At 42.1% G+C, this 17,402-nt stretch overlaps 1 protein-coding gene across 1 annotated transcript; it reads right to left on the reverse strand.

Annotated features, from left to right (window-relative positions):
- Positions 1-1,662: 1,662 nt before the first annotated feature.
- On the reverse strand, positions 1,663-16,680 carry PRG4 (proteoglycan 4). Its single transcript, XM_032226791.1, is given in 9 exon segments — positions 1,663-1,910; positions 1,913-1,945; positions 2,713-2,748; positions 2,751-2,890; positions 6,841-6,979; positions 7,855-7,881; positions 7,884-7,910; positions 7,913-7,939; positions 16,416-16,680. Coding segments are annotated over 9 exon segments (942 nt in total).
- Between the last annotated feature and the right edge of the window lie 722 nt (positions 16,681-17,402).

Raw genomic sequence — 17,402 nt, forward strand, 5'->3', positions numbered from 1 at the left:
GATTTTATATCTCGCACAAAGTCATGTTTTTTCTTACATTGTGGCCAACATCTAATTTAAAGTTCAGTTGCAGCAAAAAAAAAGGAATATTTTACACTACACAATGCTTACCATGCTAAGGCACAGTGGCTATCGGAAAGTGAACAATAATATTGTTTTGTTATTTTGAATGGTATAAAAATATAAAGGCAGATTTCTCAAAAAAATAATCGCTGTAAGACAGTAGTTCTGAGCTAAATAAATAAATAGAGCTGAATCCTTCCACTCTATTTCTTCCTGAACAGGTGGCAACATGGTTCTTACGTGGCCAAATAAGGTCAGATTAGTGGTACAACAAGGAGTTTCTCAGAATTTTAGGCTTGTTTACACTAGGAATTTTTTAAAAGCTTTCTGAAAGAAGGTAATGGCAATACTTCCATAACTCTGTCAAAAAAAAAATTCCATGGATGTGATTGAGGAGTCAAGCCGATTTGAGGACTTTTACTGGGTTTCTTGATAAACTTTGTGTGCAAGATTTAGCACCCCATGAAAGAATGCAGTACCATTCCACCAGAAGATATTTTTATCAGTGGGTGTTATTTGTACATACAATAAAATGGGCTGTAAAAATGGCTACTCAACAATTATTTCATATTTGAAATTCACATAAACTGCATCTGTTTTTCTATTTAAAATTTCTAAAAATGGAGTACTCGTACACGATATTTTTCACTCGCCTTTCAAAGCTATGTTTTTATCCAGCTTTTCAAACTATTTTAAGGAGAGAACAGAAATGTGATACAGGACTGTTCGGAAACTGAGGATCTCAAGAGGAAATCTTAAGAGAAACGGCCTCAAATAGCTGGCAGCATCTGAAGTGATTGTCATAGCCACAACATACCTTTAGCAAATGCGTAGTAATCGTACCCCATCCCCTTCTCCTCATTAGGAACAGAAATAACAGAATTAAATTCTTTTGGAAATCCTCTCCAAGGAGGTAATTTTAACCTCTGGCTGCAGAACTCCTGCAAACACAAAACAATCTCTCTTGAAATTGCGAAGATATAAATCCATTCAGAAGACATTTAATGGCACACAAATGTTTAAAGAGCAAGATATCAATCTACAATTGGTCCAGAATGCGCGGCGCGCGAGTGATATGGGGTGTACCTAGGTACACCCATGTTACACCTCCTCGGGGAGCTGCACTGGCTTCCTATCGGTCTCCGAATGCACTTCAAGGTGCTGGTCGTTACCTTTAAAGCCCTAATGGCTTGGGACCTGGATATCTGCGGGACCGCTTCTGCCACATACCTCCCAATGACCTATAAGATCACAGACTGGGCCTCCTTCGGGTATCGTCGACCGGGCAATGCCGACTACTTAGGGGAGGTCTTTCTCTGTAGCTGCCCCGGCCCTGTGGAATGATCTACCCGCAGAGATCTGGACCCTTCCCACTCTCTCGGCCTTCCGTAAAGCCACTAAAAACCTGGCTGTTCCGGCAGGCCTGGGGCTGTTGACCCCAAAATACGTTCCAGCCCACTTAGACGGAGTTTATGGTGTTTTTTAAATCTATCTTTTCTTTCTCTTCTTTTGATTTATTTTGAATTGTAGCCGCCCGAGTCCTACGGGATTGGCCGGCATATAAATGTTATTAAACTTTAAACTTTAATCTCTATACAGTTAGGCTGCTTCATTTGGAGCTGTAGGATTGCACAACCCAATTAACATAGCCTCTAAACGAGGCAAAACAAGGACCATGCCTGTTGTATGGTGGGTGATCCGAATGACTGGGTACTGCCTTATCCGGATGGTTCGGAAGATCTGACGAGATTGTACTGCGCGTCTAAAGCGTCTCTGCCTCAGGACAAAAGTCTTTGGTTTATAAACTGGATAATTCACAGTTACGACTTTCTTCTTGCACTTCTTCGGTTTTTTTTGTAGACATATCGTTGAACGTTGCCACCTAGAAAAGTAATACAATGAAACCCAGTTTTTAAAACCTAGCGTAATAACTGATTGCATTTCACAAACGACATAGATTGCAGGAAATTTAAAATAAACATTTAACTGCCTCGTCCTGATTACGTAGCATCCGGCGGATTTGAACATTACTGCATTCAGGGAGGTGTCTGGATGGAAATTTAGCTTTTTTTTATTGAAAACTTTTGAAAAAAAACTTTTACAAATATTGACCTGCCTCCCCCTACCCATTGGGGACTCTGGCAGCAGCTAGCCCAGCCGACCTCAGCAGCTCTTGCTTTTTCCTTTTACAATTTTACATTCATATGGCATGGCAGAAGCAGAGTTGAAATCCTCTGTGAAACAGCTGGAAAAGGTATGTGGGTCGGAGGGAGGGGGAGGAATTCAAATTAATGTAATTTGCAAGTAAGAGCTCGACGGGCGAAAGAAAGCGCTTTAGACAGTGGGGTGTTGGGGAGAGGACTGCCTCACCAGCCATAAACCTCACCGCACGTCACTGATTCGCAGTAGGAAAATATGTGAAGGTCATTCCACTGCACAGCTAAAATCCCACTGTGCAGCCAGCTTTATTGGACAGAAGCCATAGAAGAAGATGTTGCAGGCAAATGTTCACTTTAGTCACAATGGCAAAAGCATCAATTCACACTACACAAGGGAAGAACAGCAGTAAAATACTCCTGTATTTTACCAAGACATAGATAGATATAAAAAGGATTTACCACTTCTTTGTGCCTGATAGACACAACAGACCTACCTTCTTGAAAAAGTGTACAGATTCTGGCTGGTTCTGTACGGAGCCACTGAAAGCGCTCCCGTAATTTTCCCATTCAGTCCTCCAAATCCTTTCACAATCAGCTTAGGATAGCCAGTATCCATTACATCATCGGTGAAGCGCCAGTATTGGGGGCCCTGAAAAGTGCAATGCTAGCTGAAGTTACACGAACACCTAAGGTTGCACTAAAGTTACACGAACGCATATGTTGCACTAAATTCTGATGCAACTTGTAATTTGTTCATTAAGAAATGTAATATGGGGCTTGAAAATTTTTTCTTCTACAGAGAAAAACATAGCAATAGCAGTTAGAGTTATATACTGCTTCATAGGGCTTTCAGCCCTCTAAGCGGTTACAGAGTCAGCATATCACCCCAACAATCCGGGTCCTCATTTCACCCACCTCGGAGGATGGAAGGCTGAGTCAACCCTGAGCCAGTGAGATTTGAACAGCCGAACTGCAGAACTGCAGTCAGCTGAAGTAGCCTGCAGTGCTGCACTCTAACCACGCGCCACCTCGGCACTGGGGGAAAATTTTAAAAAAAAACCACTGGAAGTGCGTAGCCAATGAATTTAAATAAATAAACTGTTCATAAAAATCTAAGGGCTTTTAAAAATATGTAGGCATGATTTACTTACTGCTTTATTACCCTTATTACCACTTTTCATGACTGATTCCCAGATTAACAGCACAATTGCAATCCTATGCAAATCAATTTAAAGTAGTAAAAAGTGGCAGAAAGTGCTATTGCAATTGGAATCGACTTGCATCTGGAATTCGGTTCAGAACCAACCAAATCCCCCGAGAGTACAAGCCACCACTAAGAATATCCTCCACTGTTATGACACCCTCGTCCCACACCAAAGCACACTCCGAGCCAGAGATAATTACGGCATTAATTAAACAAACAGGTCCTTGGCAGCACACAGCACAGACAAGCTTGGGCAGCAATAAACACAGATAAGGCTTGGCAGCATCCAGCCTGCCAAGCTCATACAAAGTTCTCCGACATTCAATTCTGTGTTGACTTCTGCAAATAGGGCCGTGGCACAAGCAGTCTTTTTATAGTCTGGAGAGGAGCCTAATGACCACCAGCTGAGCGCAATTACCTCCTGTAATTGCTTAATTGTTCCTGATGCCTATTAACTCTTCGATGGCGTGCATCCAGGAACAACTCACTACTGGCCTCCGGCTCACTCTCCTTTGTCTCCTCCCCACTGGTCCAAGGCTCAGGCACCTCCTGGTGGCCAACCAGTCTCTCTGCGCCCTGCTCGGAGTCGGAACCCTGTCCAGGGTCCTCCACATCCTCCAGAGCCGACTCAGAGGGCCACTCGCTGTTGGAGTCTGGTAGCAGCTCCAAGGGCTCCTGCTGGGCCACAACAGGTGGGGGGGATGTGTTTCATAAGTGCTTTGCAATTACCTCCTTCCTGGGACTGAAAAGGAGACTGGTCCAAGATCACCTGGCTGGATTTATATCTAAAGTGGGACTAGAACTCAGTCTTCCTAATTCTAGCATGATGCCTTAACCACTACAACAAATGGATGCCATTATTTACCCTTTACTAAATCTAGTTTCTAGAACTAGCATTCTTCAACTTGTTGCTCTTCAGGTGGAACTATGAGTCCAAGAATTCCCAGCCATTTCTCCTGTTCCTTCAGAGATAGTTCACCAGGAAGGAGGACTAAAAACATATATTTTAATAGTGGATTTGGAGTAAGCATAGAGAAACAGAGCATCCATTTATTATCTTTGGTTACATGGAAGGAATTAGCTTGATTTTTTTTAATAAGCGTAATATTTTCTATAAAAGTATATGTTAACCTGACCCACCTGTGTCCCTGCTAAGCTAAGTTTATTTGAGGTTTTGGGAGCAGGACAATTTTAAGGCAAATTAGCCTTCAAAATTCCTGGCAATACATCTTAGGAATATATGAAAGAGGTGACAATTCGGGATCCCAAGTTAAGACAGTACATCACAGGTATGCAATATGTGGTTTACGGGCTGTCTATGTCCCTGTACATGACATACAGGGCCCAAGCCCCTCCCAAAGTTGTCACCAAGTTCACAAAGTTTAATAGGACAATTATGTTTTCATTTAGTTTTAGATTTTTTTTTAGATTTTATTTAGCATTTATAGGCCGCCCTTTTCCCTGAGGGGACTCAGGGCGGCTTCAATAGTAAGGGAAGGGGAATGAAAGACAAAATACAGAAAAAAATGTGAGATAACTAAAAAGTACTAAAACAACAACCTTCACGCATTCGGGAGGGGCAAGAAAATTTATCCCCAGGCCTGACGGGCTAGCCAGATCTTGACGGCTGTGCGGAAGGCCTGGACTGTGGTCAGGGTACGAATCTCCACGGGGAGATTGTTCCATAGCGTCGGAGCAGCAACTGAGAAGGCTCTCCTCCGGGTGGTCGCCAGTCGGCACTGACTGGCGGATGGAATACGGAGGAGGCCCGCTCTATGCGATCTGATGGGACGCAGGGAGGTTATTGGCAGAGGCGGTCTCCCAAATAGTCAGATCCACTACCATGGAGCGCTTTATGGGTGAAGTAAGACCTTGAATTGCACCCGGAGATCTACAGGCAGCCAGCGCAGCTCGCGGAGGATAGGTGTTATGTGGGCGAACCGGGTGCGCCCACAATCACTCTCGCGCGGCCGCGTTCTGTACTAGCTGAAGTCTCCGGGTGCTCTTCAATTTTTATTGAAGAGCACCCGGAGCACATTTTATTTAAATGTGAAAGAGACAAAGTAAAATTCTTTTGTCTTGGTCCCAATTACTTCTCGAAGTGCAGCCCCTATATGACCTTAAAATATTCAAGGGTACTTCTTGCCTGAAAGAGCCGAGGTGGCGCAGTGGTTAAATGCAGCACTGCAGGCTACTGCTAGATCAGCAGTTCAGCGGTTCAAATCTCACCGGCTCAGGGTTGACTCAGCCTTCCATCCTTCCGAGGTGGGTAAAATGAGACCCGGATTGTTGGGGGCAATATGCTGACTCTCTGTAAACCGCTTAGAGAGGGCTGAAAGCCCTATGAAGCGGTATATAAGTCTAACTGCTATTGCTATTGCTATTAATGAACTTGAATGTAATGATTTAATTTCATTATGAAATGAAAGTTACATAAATTGAATGAAATGATACCCTACCTTCCCTTCAAGGAGCTGAACTGACACACTGTCTTGTCATATCTCTCTCTCTCTCACACCACACACACACACACACACACCACACCACACACACCAGTATCTCGGCGATGTTTCGACGAGGTCCACCCGTCATCTTCAGGCTGGTGCCTTTGGCTTCGTGCTTGTGTGAGCAAAGCGTGATCAGAGCTGCCTTTTTCTATAATATAGGTCGGTGTGTGTGGAATGTTGGCTTTGAGAGGAGAAGGAGAAGGGAAGGGGAAGTAGAGTAGGAAAGGATGATGGAGGGAAGAAAGGAGGTAGGGGAGAGGCAGAAGAAAGAGGTGTATGGAGAGCAGAAGAGCTAATAATGGGTTTTTATCTTTCTGAGCGTTGATGACAAGAGGAACTGATGTAATTACTACTTAATACAATAGGATATCGACATGTAATAGTATACATGTGATTATATGCTATGAAAATGGAAAATAAGAATAAAAGTATTGCAAAGGAAATCTGGTAATTTGTAACAAGTTGCATATAATATAAATGAAGTGTGGGATGTTTACTTGATAATCATCTGTTGATCAACAATATCTTGTTTTCTCTTGCTTCACGTGACATTTCAGATTTTTTTAAAAAAATATACTGTACAGTCTTTCCATTTCTTAACTCTTAGGGTATCAAGACTCAAATTAGCAATAGCAATAGCAAATAGCAATAGCAGTTAGACTTATATACCGCTTCATAGGGCTTTCAGCCCTCTCTAAGCGGTTTACAGAGTCAGCATATCGCCCCCAACAACAATCCGGGTCCTCATTTCACCCACCTCGGAAGGATGGAAGGCTGAGTCAACCCTGAGCCGGTGAGATTAGAACCGCTGCACTGCAGATAACAGTCAGCTGAAGTGGCCTGCAGTACTGCACCCTAACCACTGCGCCACCTCGGCCCCCTATTGTGGAAAAGTAATATGACTTACCTTGAAAAAAAGGTTTTGCCATCACAGTTACATCTGGAGAACACTGTGTCGATGGGGGAAGGGATATGCCATCCCTCGGAGATTTTACGCGGTTGAGGAGAGGGTGGGCTCGTTCCATTTAGCAGCCAGTAGTAATGACCTGCAAAGCCGAGTAAATGCCAGAGTTTGGAAAGGAAACAATATATTAATACTCATCCAGGAAGCTCTTAGCAACAAGGCAGATTTCACAATAAATAGAAATTTGTGACAGGTGAAAAGTGGATGGCCCATAGTGGCTTCGGCAACTAGTTTGTAGAATTCTATACAAACTTCACTCTCCCACTTGTGTTAAACTATTATTCCAAGAATCTCCAAACACCACAGAGAAGGCTGAGTTTGGGTAGTTTATGAGGTTTATGTAATCTTTTCTACCAAAGTTAATGCTTTGTTTCTAAGTTGTCCAAATGATCTTGCCCCAATTCTGGAGGGCACATTCTGAACGTGGCAGTGCACATTAGCAGTGTAAATTTCATTTTAAGAACCAGTACGTTACCACCAGTGGGGGATTCAATAATTTACCAACCAGTTCTCTGCCCTAATGACCGGCTGGGTAGGTGTGGCTCGGTGGTCATGTGACCATGTGGGCGTGGCCAAGTCAAGGTCACTCAGGTCGATGGCACTTTGACTTAATTGTTACAATGGTAATAAGGGTTAACTGGAGAGGCAGTTTCTGTAAGCAGGCAATAAAGATTAGGCTAGAAGCAACACCAGAATGTTTCCTTCCTGCCTTCCCTACAGAATTAGCCCTGCAAAGTGGGAAAAAACAAAAGGAGATTTCTTCCAACAACCGGTTCTCCGAACTGCTTAGAAAGTTACCAACCGGTTCTCCCAAACAGGTGCGAACCGGCTGAATCTCACCACTGATTACCATTGTATAAATTCACCCTGATCTCAGGCTGAAATGTTCATAGCAAATGCATATTTTAATCTGTAACATTTTGTCCAAAACTTAAAGTCTGTCATGTGCCAACTCACCTCTGAACACCGCAAGTGATCCATTTGTAGAGGGACAATCCCGTCTACAGGCTTCTGTTGCACAAGTTCATCTCATCTGGTACATCTAATAAGTAATTAATTTTTCTAGTTTTAGAATGCAGGTTTTATATATAAACACTGTAAATTATATAGCGAATGCAATGCATAACTTGAGAAGAGAGAAGACAGAGACATACCCCAATGTTTCCTAAAACTAAAATGTGAATTAAGGCATAATGCATTGGGTTAATATTATTTTATCAGAAATAGTTCTGTTCTTTCACAACATTTTCAGGGAAAAGTTCTTATGATATATTCGATTTTGGAACATACAATTTATATGATTACCAATGTGTTTAATCCAGATAAATTATGTAATTTAAAAGGGCACCCTTGGTATTTATTTCTATAAAATTTCAACTCTTTTGCAGGAAACAATTTGTCTGTTTTTTGTTCATCTCAGGAGTCTGAAGATCTGTCGGTGAATCTCAGAGACTCTGTGCCAAGCCTTTCCTTGTGCAGGACTGCTTTGGAAAATATTTACATGGCAGCTTTCCAAGCTATATAAGGTCTGTGGTCATAAATTCACCTTTGAAAGACTCTTCATCAGGCCTTTGCTGAATGTGAATGAGAGGAAATCACGTTTATTTAATAAAAGGGGTTTTGTCAGGACCAGGAATCTGCTTCAGGCTTTGTGGGGAAGCCTAAGTCAGAATAAGTCAGAGAGGAAATCACATTTATTTATAAAAGGGGTTTTGTCAGGACCAGGAATCTGCTTCAGGCTTTGTGGGGAAGCCTAAGTCAGAATAAATGTGTCACAGGTTACCAATATACAGCCAAAGCCCTTATTAAGCAACTCATTAAATATATATTGCATTTTCAAAATAAGTTTGTTCACCAAGGTTAGATCATAACAATAGTTCAGTCACATTAATAGTCACATTGATCTTTAAAGAACTGATGGGAGGGAGAGACACATACAAAATGTGTGTGGGCCATGAAAAAATCAGACATGAATAATACGACCAGAATGCTTAGATGCTTAATGATAGTACTTTAAGAAAGAGTTGTTCAACCAAACTTTCAAGGATCTCTTTTGGAGACAACAGTATTTTCCAAATATGTTCCTCTCAAAATCTTCAATTTCCATCATGTCCAATCACGGAAGGCTACAATTAATGGGAATTGTATATAATGTCGGAAGCCTGAAGCTTATATCTCAATTTAGTCATGAAACTTGAGGATCATATTCAGGAAATTGCCATTTTTTTCTCCACTTATCCCACCATAAAATACAGGTCGGGGAAACAATGTTGAACTTAATAGAAGAAAGGCAAAATACAATGGAAACAAGGACATAAATCGCCTCATCGAATCATGTAACAATCCTCGTAGAACATCTTTCCAAACTGAAAAGAAACTATTATCCAGCAGTAAGAACCCAAGCATTCAATTTAAAAATTCCAAAATAGAGCAAGGCATTAAGAAAAAAAATATCTGGAAATATGCAAGATTTTAAAAGCAAAAAAAGAACCCCTTATTTTTAAGGCTATAAGGTTTTTCAGATATATTGGGGCTCCTGAGATATTACCATTTTGGTCAAGAACGCATCTCTTCTTCTTCCAATCTCCCTTTATAAAACAACCCAATCTTCTATCATCCATGTGTTGGGCCCACATACAACTCTCCACTCACATATACATCTCAGTGCCTTTCAGAAACATAGTTATAACGATGTTCACACTTATTGACTCCTGCCAATTACCTCCTCACGACCCATCAGATCGCATAGACTGGGCCTCCTCCGAGTTCCATCTGCCAGTCAGTGTCGACTAGCAACTACACGGAGGAGAGCCTTTTCAGTTGCAGCTCCGACCCTTTGGAACGATCTCCCCGTGGAGATTCGTACCCTCACCACCCTCCAGACCTTCCGCACAGCCCTTAAGACCTGGCTATCCTGTCAGGCCTGGGTTAAAGATTATATTCCATCCCCGCCCGAATGTTGAATGAATGTTGCTTTACTCTTTTAATTATGTATTGTCCTATATGTCTTTGTATGTTTCCCCTTCCTATATAAGTTGTAAGCCGCCCTGAGTCCCCTCAGGGAAAAGGGTGGCCTATAAATAAACTTAACTACAACTTAACTACTTATTATAGTACATCATTGCTATCATAAAGGGCTTCAGTACAGTGATGTGGATGAAAAAGCGAATGTACCTTTGTATAACAGAGTTGCATCAATCTTTTCTGGTGGAACGTATGCTGTAGTTTTGTTGAAAACCATTGCTGGAGATTTAGTTGTGGAAACGGTACCATCTTTTGGGCTGGAGTAAGAGGTGACTTTCCTTTGTGTGGTAGGAATAACAGTAGTGGACCAAGTAGAGGAATATGACGTAATTTTGTTTGTTGTAGAAGATAGGGTGCTGGAAGTTGTACTCACTTGTGTTACTGTATTAGTTGGGTTTTCCTTTGTGGTTTCTTTATCTGAAACAAGATTAATTTTTTTATTAGTTATTACATCTGGACGTTCAGGTTTATTTATTCGAGGGGAGGTTGTGGTTTCAACAAGTAATGTCCGAGGGATTTTGGTAATGATATCTGCCCTTCTCTTTTTCATTATTTGGGCTAGGTGAACTAAGATTTGATTCTGTTGTGGCTGTAGTTTTTGTGCTGTTGCTACCTGGCCTGTTTCGAATAGGGGGTGTAATTATTCGGTCACGGCAAAAGGTCTTTCTGGATGTCTGTTTTATGACTGGACTCATCTTGACCAGACTTTGTGGTTGCTGTTTCCGTTACTGGTACTCCTGTTTGGATTGTCACTTTTGTCAATTCCATCAGTGCGGCTTGTGTCACCTGCATTTGTTGAAATCATTGTTGCCTCTGTGACAGAAGGGCTTATTTCTGGATTGTCTCTTTTATCACTTGTCTCATGTAGAGCAGTCTGTAGTGGCCATTATTGTCATAGCAGAAGTTCTCAATGGATTGTCACTTTGATCAATGGCATCAATTGTGTGATCTGAATTTGTTAGCGTTGTGGTTTTCTCTGTGACCGAAGTGCTTGTCTCTAGATTGCCTGTTTGGTGACTGGTCTCATATCAGACACGTTAATTGGCGTCACTGTAACATATTCTGAAGTTGTTGATGTCATAGTTGCTTCTGTGACGGCTGTTCTTGTTTCTGGATTGTCAGTATTTTGACTGGTCTCATCTTGGTCAGTCTGTGAAAGGGTGTTTCTGTCACAGATGAAGTTCTCTCTGGAGTGTCACTTTTATCAGTTTACACCAGGACTTGTGTGTTCAGAATTTGTTGTTGACATTGTTGCTTCTGTGACAGCTGTGCTTGTTTCTGGATTGACATTCTTTTGACTGGTCTCATCTTGGTCAGTCTGTGAAATGGGTGTTTCTGTCACAGCTGAAGTTTTCTCTGGACTGTCACTTTTATCAGTTACACCAGGACTTGTGTGTTCAGAATTGTTTTGACATTGTTGCTTCTGTGACAGCTGTGCTTGTTTCTGGATTGTCAGTCTTTTGACTGGTCTCATCTTGGTCAGTCTGTGAAATGGGTGTTTCTGTCACAGCTGAAGTTTCTCTCTGGAGTGTCACTTTTATCAGTTACACCAGGACTTGTCTGTTCAGAATGTGTTTTGACATTGTTGCTTCTGTGACGGCTGTGCTTGTTTCTGGATTGTCAGCCTTTTGACTGGTTTCATCTTGGTCAGTCTGTGAAATGGTGTTTCTGTCACAGCTGAAGTCTTCTCTGGACTGTCACTTTTATCAGTTACCCAGGACTTGTCTGTTCGGAATGTGTTTGACATTGTTGTTCTGTGACGCTGTGCTTGCTTCTGGATTTTCAGTCTTTTGACTGGTCTCATCTTGGTCAGTCTGTGAAATGGGTGTTTCTGTCACAGCTGAAGTTTTCTCTGGACTGTCTCTTTTATCAGTTACACCAGGACTTGTCTGTTCAGATGTGTTGTTGACATTGTTGTTTCTGTGACGGCTGTGCTTGTGTCTGGATTGTCAGTCTTTTGATTGGTCTCATCTTGGTCAGTCTGTGAAATGGGTGTGTTCTGTCACAGCTGAAGTTGTCTCTGGACTGTCACTTTTATCAGTTACACCAGGACTTGTCTGTTCGGAATGTGTTGTTGACATTGTTGTTTCTGTGACGGCTGTGCTTGTTTCTGGATTGTCAGTCTTTTGACTGGTCTCATCTTGGTCAGTCTGTGAAATGGGTGTTTCTGTCACAGCTGAAGTCTTCTCTGGACTGTCACTTTTAAGTTACACCAGAACTTGTCTGTTCGGAATGTGTTGTTGACATTGTTGCTTCTGTGACAGCTGTTCTTGTTTCTGGATTGTCATCTTTTGACTGGTCTCATCTTGGTCCTGTGAAATGGGTGTTTTCTGTCACAGCTGAAGTTTTCTCTGGACTGTCACTTTTATCAGTTACACCAGGACTTGTCTGTTCATGTGTGGTTGACATTGTTGCTTCTGTGACGGCTGTGCTTGTTTCTGGATTGTCAGTCTTTTGACTGGTTTCATCTTGGTCAGTCTGTGAATGGGTGTTTCTGTCACAGGTGAAATTCTCTCTGGACTGTCACTTTTATTAGTTACACCAAGACTTGTCGTTCAGAATGTGTTGTTGACATTGTTGTTTCTGTGACGGCTGTGCTTGTTTCTGGATTGTCAGTCTTTTGACTGGTCTCATCTTGGTCTGTGAAATGGGTGTTTCTGTCACAGCTGAAGTTCTCTCTGGACTGTCACTTTTATCATTACACCAGACTTGTCTTCGGAATTTGTTGTTGACATTGTTGCTTCTGTGACAGCTGTTCTTGTTTCTGGATTGTCAGTCTTTTGACTGGTCTCATCTTGGTCAGTCTGTGAAATGGGTTTTCTGTCACAGCTGAAGTTTTCTCGGACTGTCACTTTTATCAGTTACCCAGGACTTGTCTTTCCGAATGTGTTGTTGACATTGTTGTTTCTGTGATGGCTGTGCTTGTTTCTGGATTGTCAGTCTTTTGACTGGTCTCATCTTGGTCAGTCTGTGAAATGGGTGTTTCTGTCACAGCTGAAGTTGTCTCTGGACTGTCCTTTTATCAGTTACACCAGGACTTGTCTGTTCGGAATGTGTTGTTGACATTGTTGTTTTCTGTGACGGCTGTTCTTGTTTCTGGATTGTCTCTTTTGACTGGTCTCATCTTGGTCAGTCTGTGAAATGGGTTTTCTGTCACAGCTGAAGTTTTCTCTGGACTGTCACTTTTTAGTTACACCAGGACTTGTCTGTTCGAATGTGTTGTTGACATTGTTGTTTCTGTGATGGCTGTGCTTGTTTCTGGATTGTCAGTCTTTTGACTGGTCTCATCTTGGTCAGTCTGTGAAATGGGTGTTTCTGTCACAGCTGAAGTTGTCTCTGGACTGTCCTTTTATCAGTTACACCAGGACTTGTCTGTTCGGAATGTGTTGTTGACATTGTTGTTTCTGTGACGGCTGTGCTTGTTTCTGGATTGTCAGTCTTTTGACTGGTCTCATCTTGGTCAGTCTGTGAAATGGGTGTTTCTCACAGCTGAAGTTTTCTCTCTGGACTGTCTCTTTTATCAGTTACACCAGGACTTGTCTGTTCAGAATGTGTTGTTGACATTGTTGTTTTCTGTGACGGCTGTGCTTGTTCTGGATTGTCAGTCTTTTGATTGGTCTCATCTTGGTCAGTCTGTGAATGGGTGTTTCTGTCACAGCTGAAGTTGTCTCTGGACTGTCACTTTTATCAGTTACACCAGACTTGTCTGTTCGAATGTTTGTTGACATTGTTGTTTCTGTGACGGCTGTGCTTGTTTCTGGATTGTCAGTCTTTTGACTGGCTCATCTTGGTCAGTCTGTGAAATGGGGTGTTTCTGTCACAGCTGAAGTCTTCTCTGGACTGTCACTTTTATCAGTTACACCAGAACTTGTCTGTTCGGAATGTGTTGTTGACATTGTTGCTTCTGTGACAGCTGTTCTTGTTTCTGGATTGTCAGTCTTTTGACTGGTCTCATCTTGGTCAGTCTGTGAAATGGGTGTTTCTGTCACAGCTGAAGTTTCTCTGGACTGTCACTTTTATCAGTTACACCAGGACTTGTCTGTTCAGAATGTGTGGTTGACATTGTTGCTTCTGTGACGGCTGTGCTTGTTTCTGGATTGTCAGTCTTTTGACTGGTTTCATCTTGGTCAGTCTGTGAAATGGGTGTTTCGTCACAGGTGAAATTCTCTCTGGACTGTCACTTTTATTAGTTACACCAAGACTTGTCTGTTCAGAATGTTTGTTGACATTGTTGTGTTCTGTGACGGCTGTGCTTGTTTCTGGATTGTCAGTCTTTGACTGGTCTCATCTTGGTCATCTGTGAAATGGGTGTTTCTGTCACAGCTGAAGTTCTCTCTGGACTGGCACTTTTATCAGTTACACCAGGACTTGTCTGTTCGGAATTTGTTGTTGACATTGTTGCTCTGTGACAGCTGTTCTTTTCTGGATTGTCAGTCTTTTGACTGGTCTCATCTTGGTCAGTCTGTGAAATGGGTGTTTCTGTCACAGCTGAAGTTTTCTCTGGACTGTCACTTTTTCAGTTACACCAGGACTTGTCTGTTCCGAATGTGTGTTTGACATTGTTGTTTCTGTGATGGCTGTGCTTGTTTCTGGATTGTCAGTCTTTTGACTGGTCTCATCTTGGTCAGTCTGTGAAATGGGTGTTTCTGTCACAGCTGAAGTTGTCTCTGGACTGTCACTTTTATCAGTTACACCACTTGTCTGTTCGGAATGTGTGTTCATTGTTGTTTCTGTGACGGCTGTGCTTGTTTCTGGATTGTCAGCTTTTGACTGTCTCATCATCTGTCAGTCTGTGAAATGGTGTTTCTGTCACAGCTGAAGTTTTCCTCTGGACTGTCCTCCTTTATCAGTTACCCAGGACTTGTCTGTTCAGAATGTGTTGTTGACATTGTTGTTCTGTGCCGGCGGTGCTTGTCTGGATTGTCATCTTTGGATTGTCTCATCTTGGTCATCTGTGAAATGGGTGTTTTTCTGTCACAGCTGAAGTTGTCTCTGGACTGTCACTTTTATCAGTTACAACCAGGACTTGTCTGTTCGAATGTGTGTTGACATTGTTGTTTTCTGTGACGGCTGTGCTTGTTTCTGGATTGTCATCTTTTGACTGGTCTCATCTTGGTCAGGTCTGTGAAATGGGTGTTTTCTGTCACAGCTGAAGTACTCTCTGGACTGTCTCTTTTCCTTTTACACCAGACTTGTCTGTTCGAATGTGTTTTGACATTGGTTTGCTTCTGTGACCTGTGCTTGTTTCTGGATTTTCAGTCTTTTGACTGGTCTCATCTTGCCAGTCTTGAAATGGGTGTTTCTGTCACAGCTGAAGTTTCTCTTGGACGGTCACTTTTATCAGTTACCACCAGGCTTGTGTGTTCAGAATTTGTTGTTGACAGTTGCTTCTGTGACAGGCTGTGCTTGTTTCTGGATTGTCACTTTATCATTACAACAGACTTGTGTGTTCAGAATTTGTTGTTGACATTGTTTGCTTTCTGTGACAGCTGTGCTTGTTTCTGGATGTCACTTTATCAGTTTACACAGGACTTTATATTCGAATTGTTGTTGACATTGTTTGTCTGTGACGGCTGTGCTTGTGTCTGGATTGTCCAGTCTTTTGACTGGTCCCATCTTGGTCAGTCGTGAATGGGTGTTTCTGTCACAAGCTGAATTCTCCTCTGATGTTCTTCCTGACTCTGTGACAGGAATGTTGTTTTCTGGTATTGTTACTTTTATTCCATGTCCAACTGGACCAGTCTGTGTAATTGAGGCCTTTGTCACTGCAGTAGTTCTGGTGAATCGTACTTTTATCAACTCGTGAGGTCTGGTTGTTCATGTAGAGTTGGTGACACTGCAGTCTCTGTGACATACATCTTATATCTGGATTAGTAATATTCTTCTGTCACTGCAGAAGTCTATCTCGATATCATTTTTATCAATTCCATCTGAGCGTTGGTTGTATTTTGTTGGTTTCCTTTCTGGTGACTGGAATATTCTTTCTAGACTGTCATTTTATGACTTTCTTACTTTGGCCAGTCTGTGTATTTGTGGTGGTCTGTTGGTGGTAGTTCTCTCTGGATTGTTCTCTTTTATTGTTCATAAAGTTGTTGGGGTTGGTCTGCTCTACTGCTCGTATGTTTACTAGCTGTTGTTACAGTCTCTTTCCTTGCGTGTTAGTATCTGTGTGTTAGTTTCATCTGTCGCCGTACTTGTTTCATTGTTCTGTAACTTTGTCATATATTAGCTTCATTCTTATTTCTCTTGATGTGTACAGTAGTAGTATCTCTGCTAGACATTCTTGTTATTGCTTTAAGTGAGGAAGACCTGGCTTGAAGAAATAGCATTCGTGTTTCTTCCGTTACCGTAGTTTTAGTAGCAAGATATCCTACTGGTTGTAGAAGCAGCGTAGGGTGCAAACCTAATAGTTTCATGGTTGTAATTTTGAAGAATGAGTGCATGCTCAGATGAGATTGGGAAATAGCCAACTGATCACCCAGTTGGTTAAATACCTTTATGTCCTTGGGTTGTAACCTCGTAGTTTTGCCTAGCGTGGTAGAAGTAGATGGCAGCACAGTAGTTGTGGTAGAGGAGGTTCTGTGCTACTCGTGGGACGGCTTGATTGTGGTGGTGGCGATGGTGGTAGTTGTGGGTGGCAGTGTTGTTGTTGCGGTGGTGTTGTAGCTTTGTGGTCGTACTTGTGGTGGACGGCAGCTTTGTGGAGGTGGTAGTAGGAATTGTGGTGCTGGTGCTGGTGGAGGGCAACTTTGTCGTCATTATTGTGGGGTAAGGACTTTATAGTAGCGAATGGATGTCAACTTCGTTGTGGTAGAGGTTGCTGTGGAAGCCATTTCTTCCATTGTTGTAGGTGATGGCTGTGTTGTGGTGGTGGATGATGTAGATGTCTGTGTTGTGGTTGTGGTGGATGGCATCTTTGTTGTGCCTGTGGTGGATGGCATCTTTGTTGTGCCTGTGGTGGATGGTATCTTGTTGTGCTGTGGTGGATGGCTCTTTGTTTGCCTTGGTGGATGGTATCTTTGTTGTGCCTGTGGTGGATGGCATCTTTGTGTGCTTGTGGTGGATGGCATCTTTGTTGTAGTGATATTATAGTAGTTGTGGTAGCCTTTGGTGTTACTGCATTGCCTTCCCCATACCATCATCCTCTGAAATAACTTTCACCGCTTTGGATATTAAAGATTTCCTTCTTGATTTTGAGCTCTTCGCGAGCTTAAGCAAAAGAGAGAGAGAGAGAAAGAAGAAAGAAAATTAATTTTATTTTTCATTCCCTGAAAAAAAAGTTTCATCGACACAATTCCTCTCATTGCATGATCAATTAAAAAAAAAATCTAACTCAAAATACTTCAGAATTTCAAAATATTTGAATGGGTTTATTCTTCTACATTTAATTTGCAATTACTGTATATCAAGGGAAGGGAAAACCTTTCATTTCGATTTGCCTGCAAACTTTTAAACACAGTGCTTCAGGTCCCATAGATTTA

This window comes from Thamnophis elegans, chromosome 11 (genome assembly GCF_009769535.1).
Source record: "Thamnophis elegans isolate rThaEle1 chromosome 11, rThaEle1.pri, whole genome shotgun sequence".
Classification (NCBI taxonomy): Eukaryota; Metazoa; Chordata; class Lepidosauria; order Squamata; family Colubridae; genus Thamnophis; species Thamnophis elegans.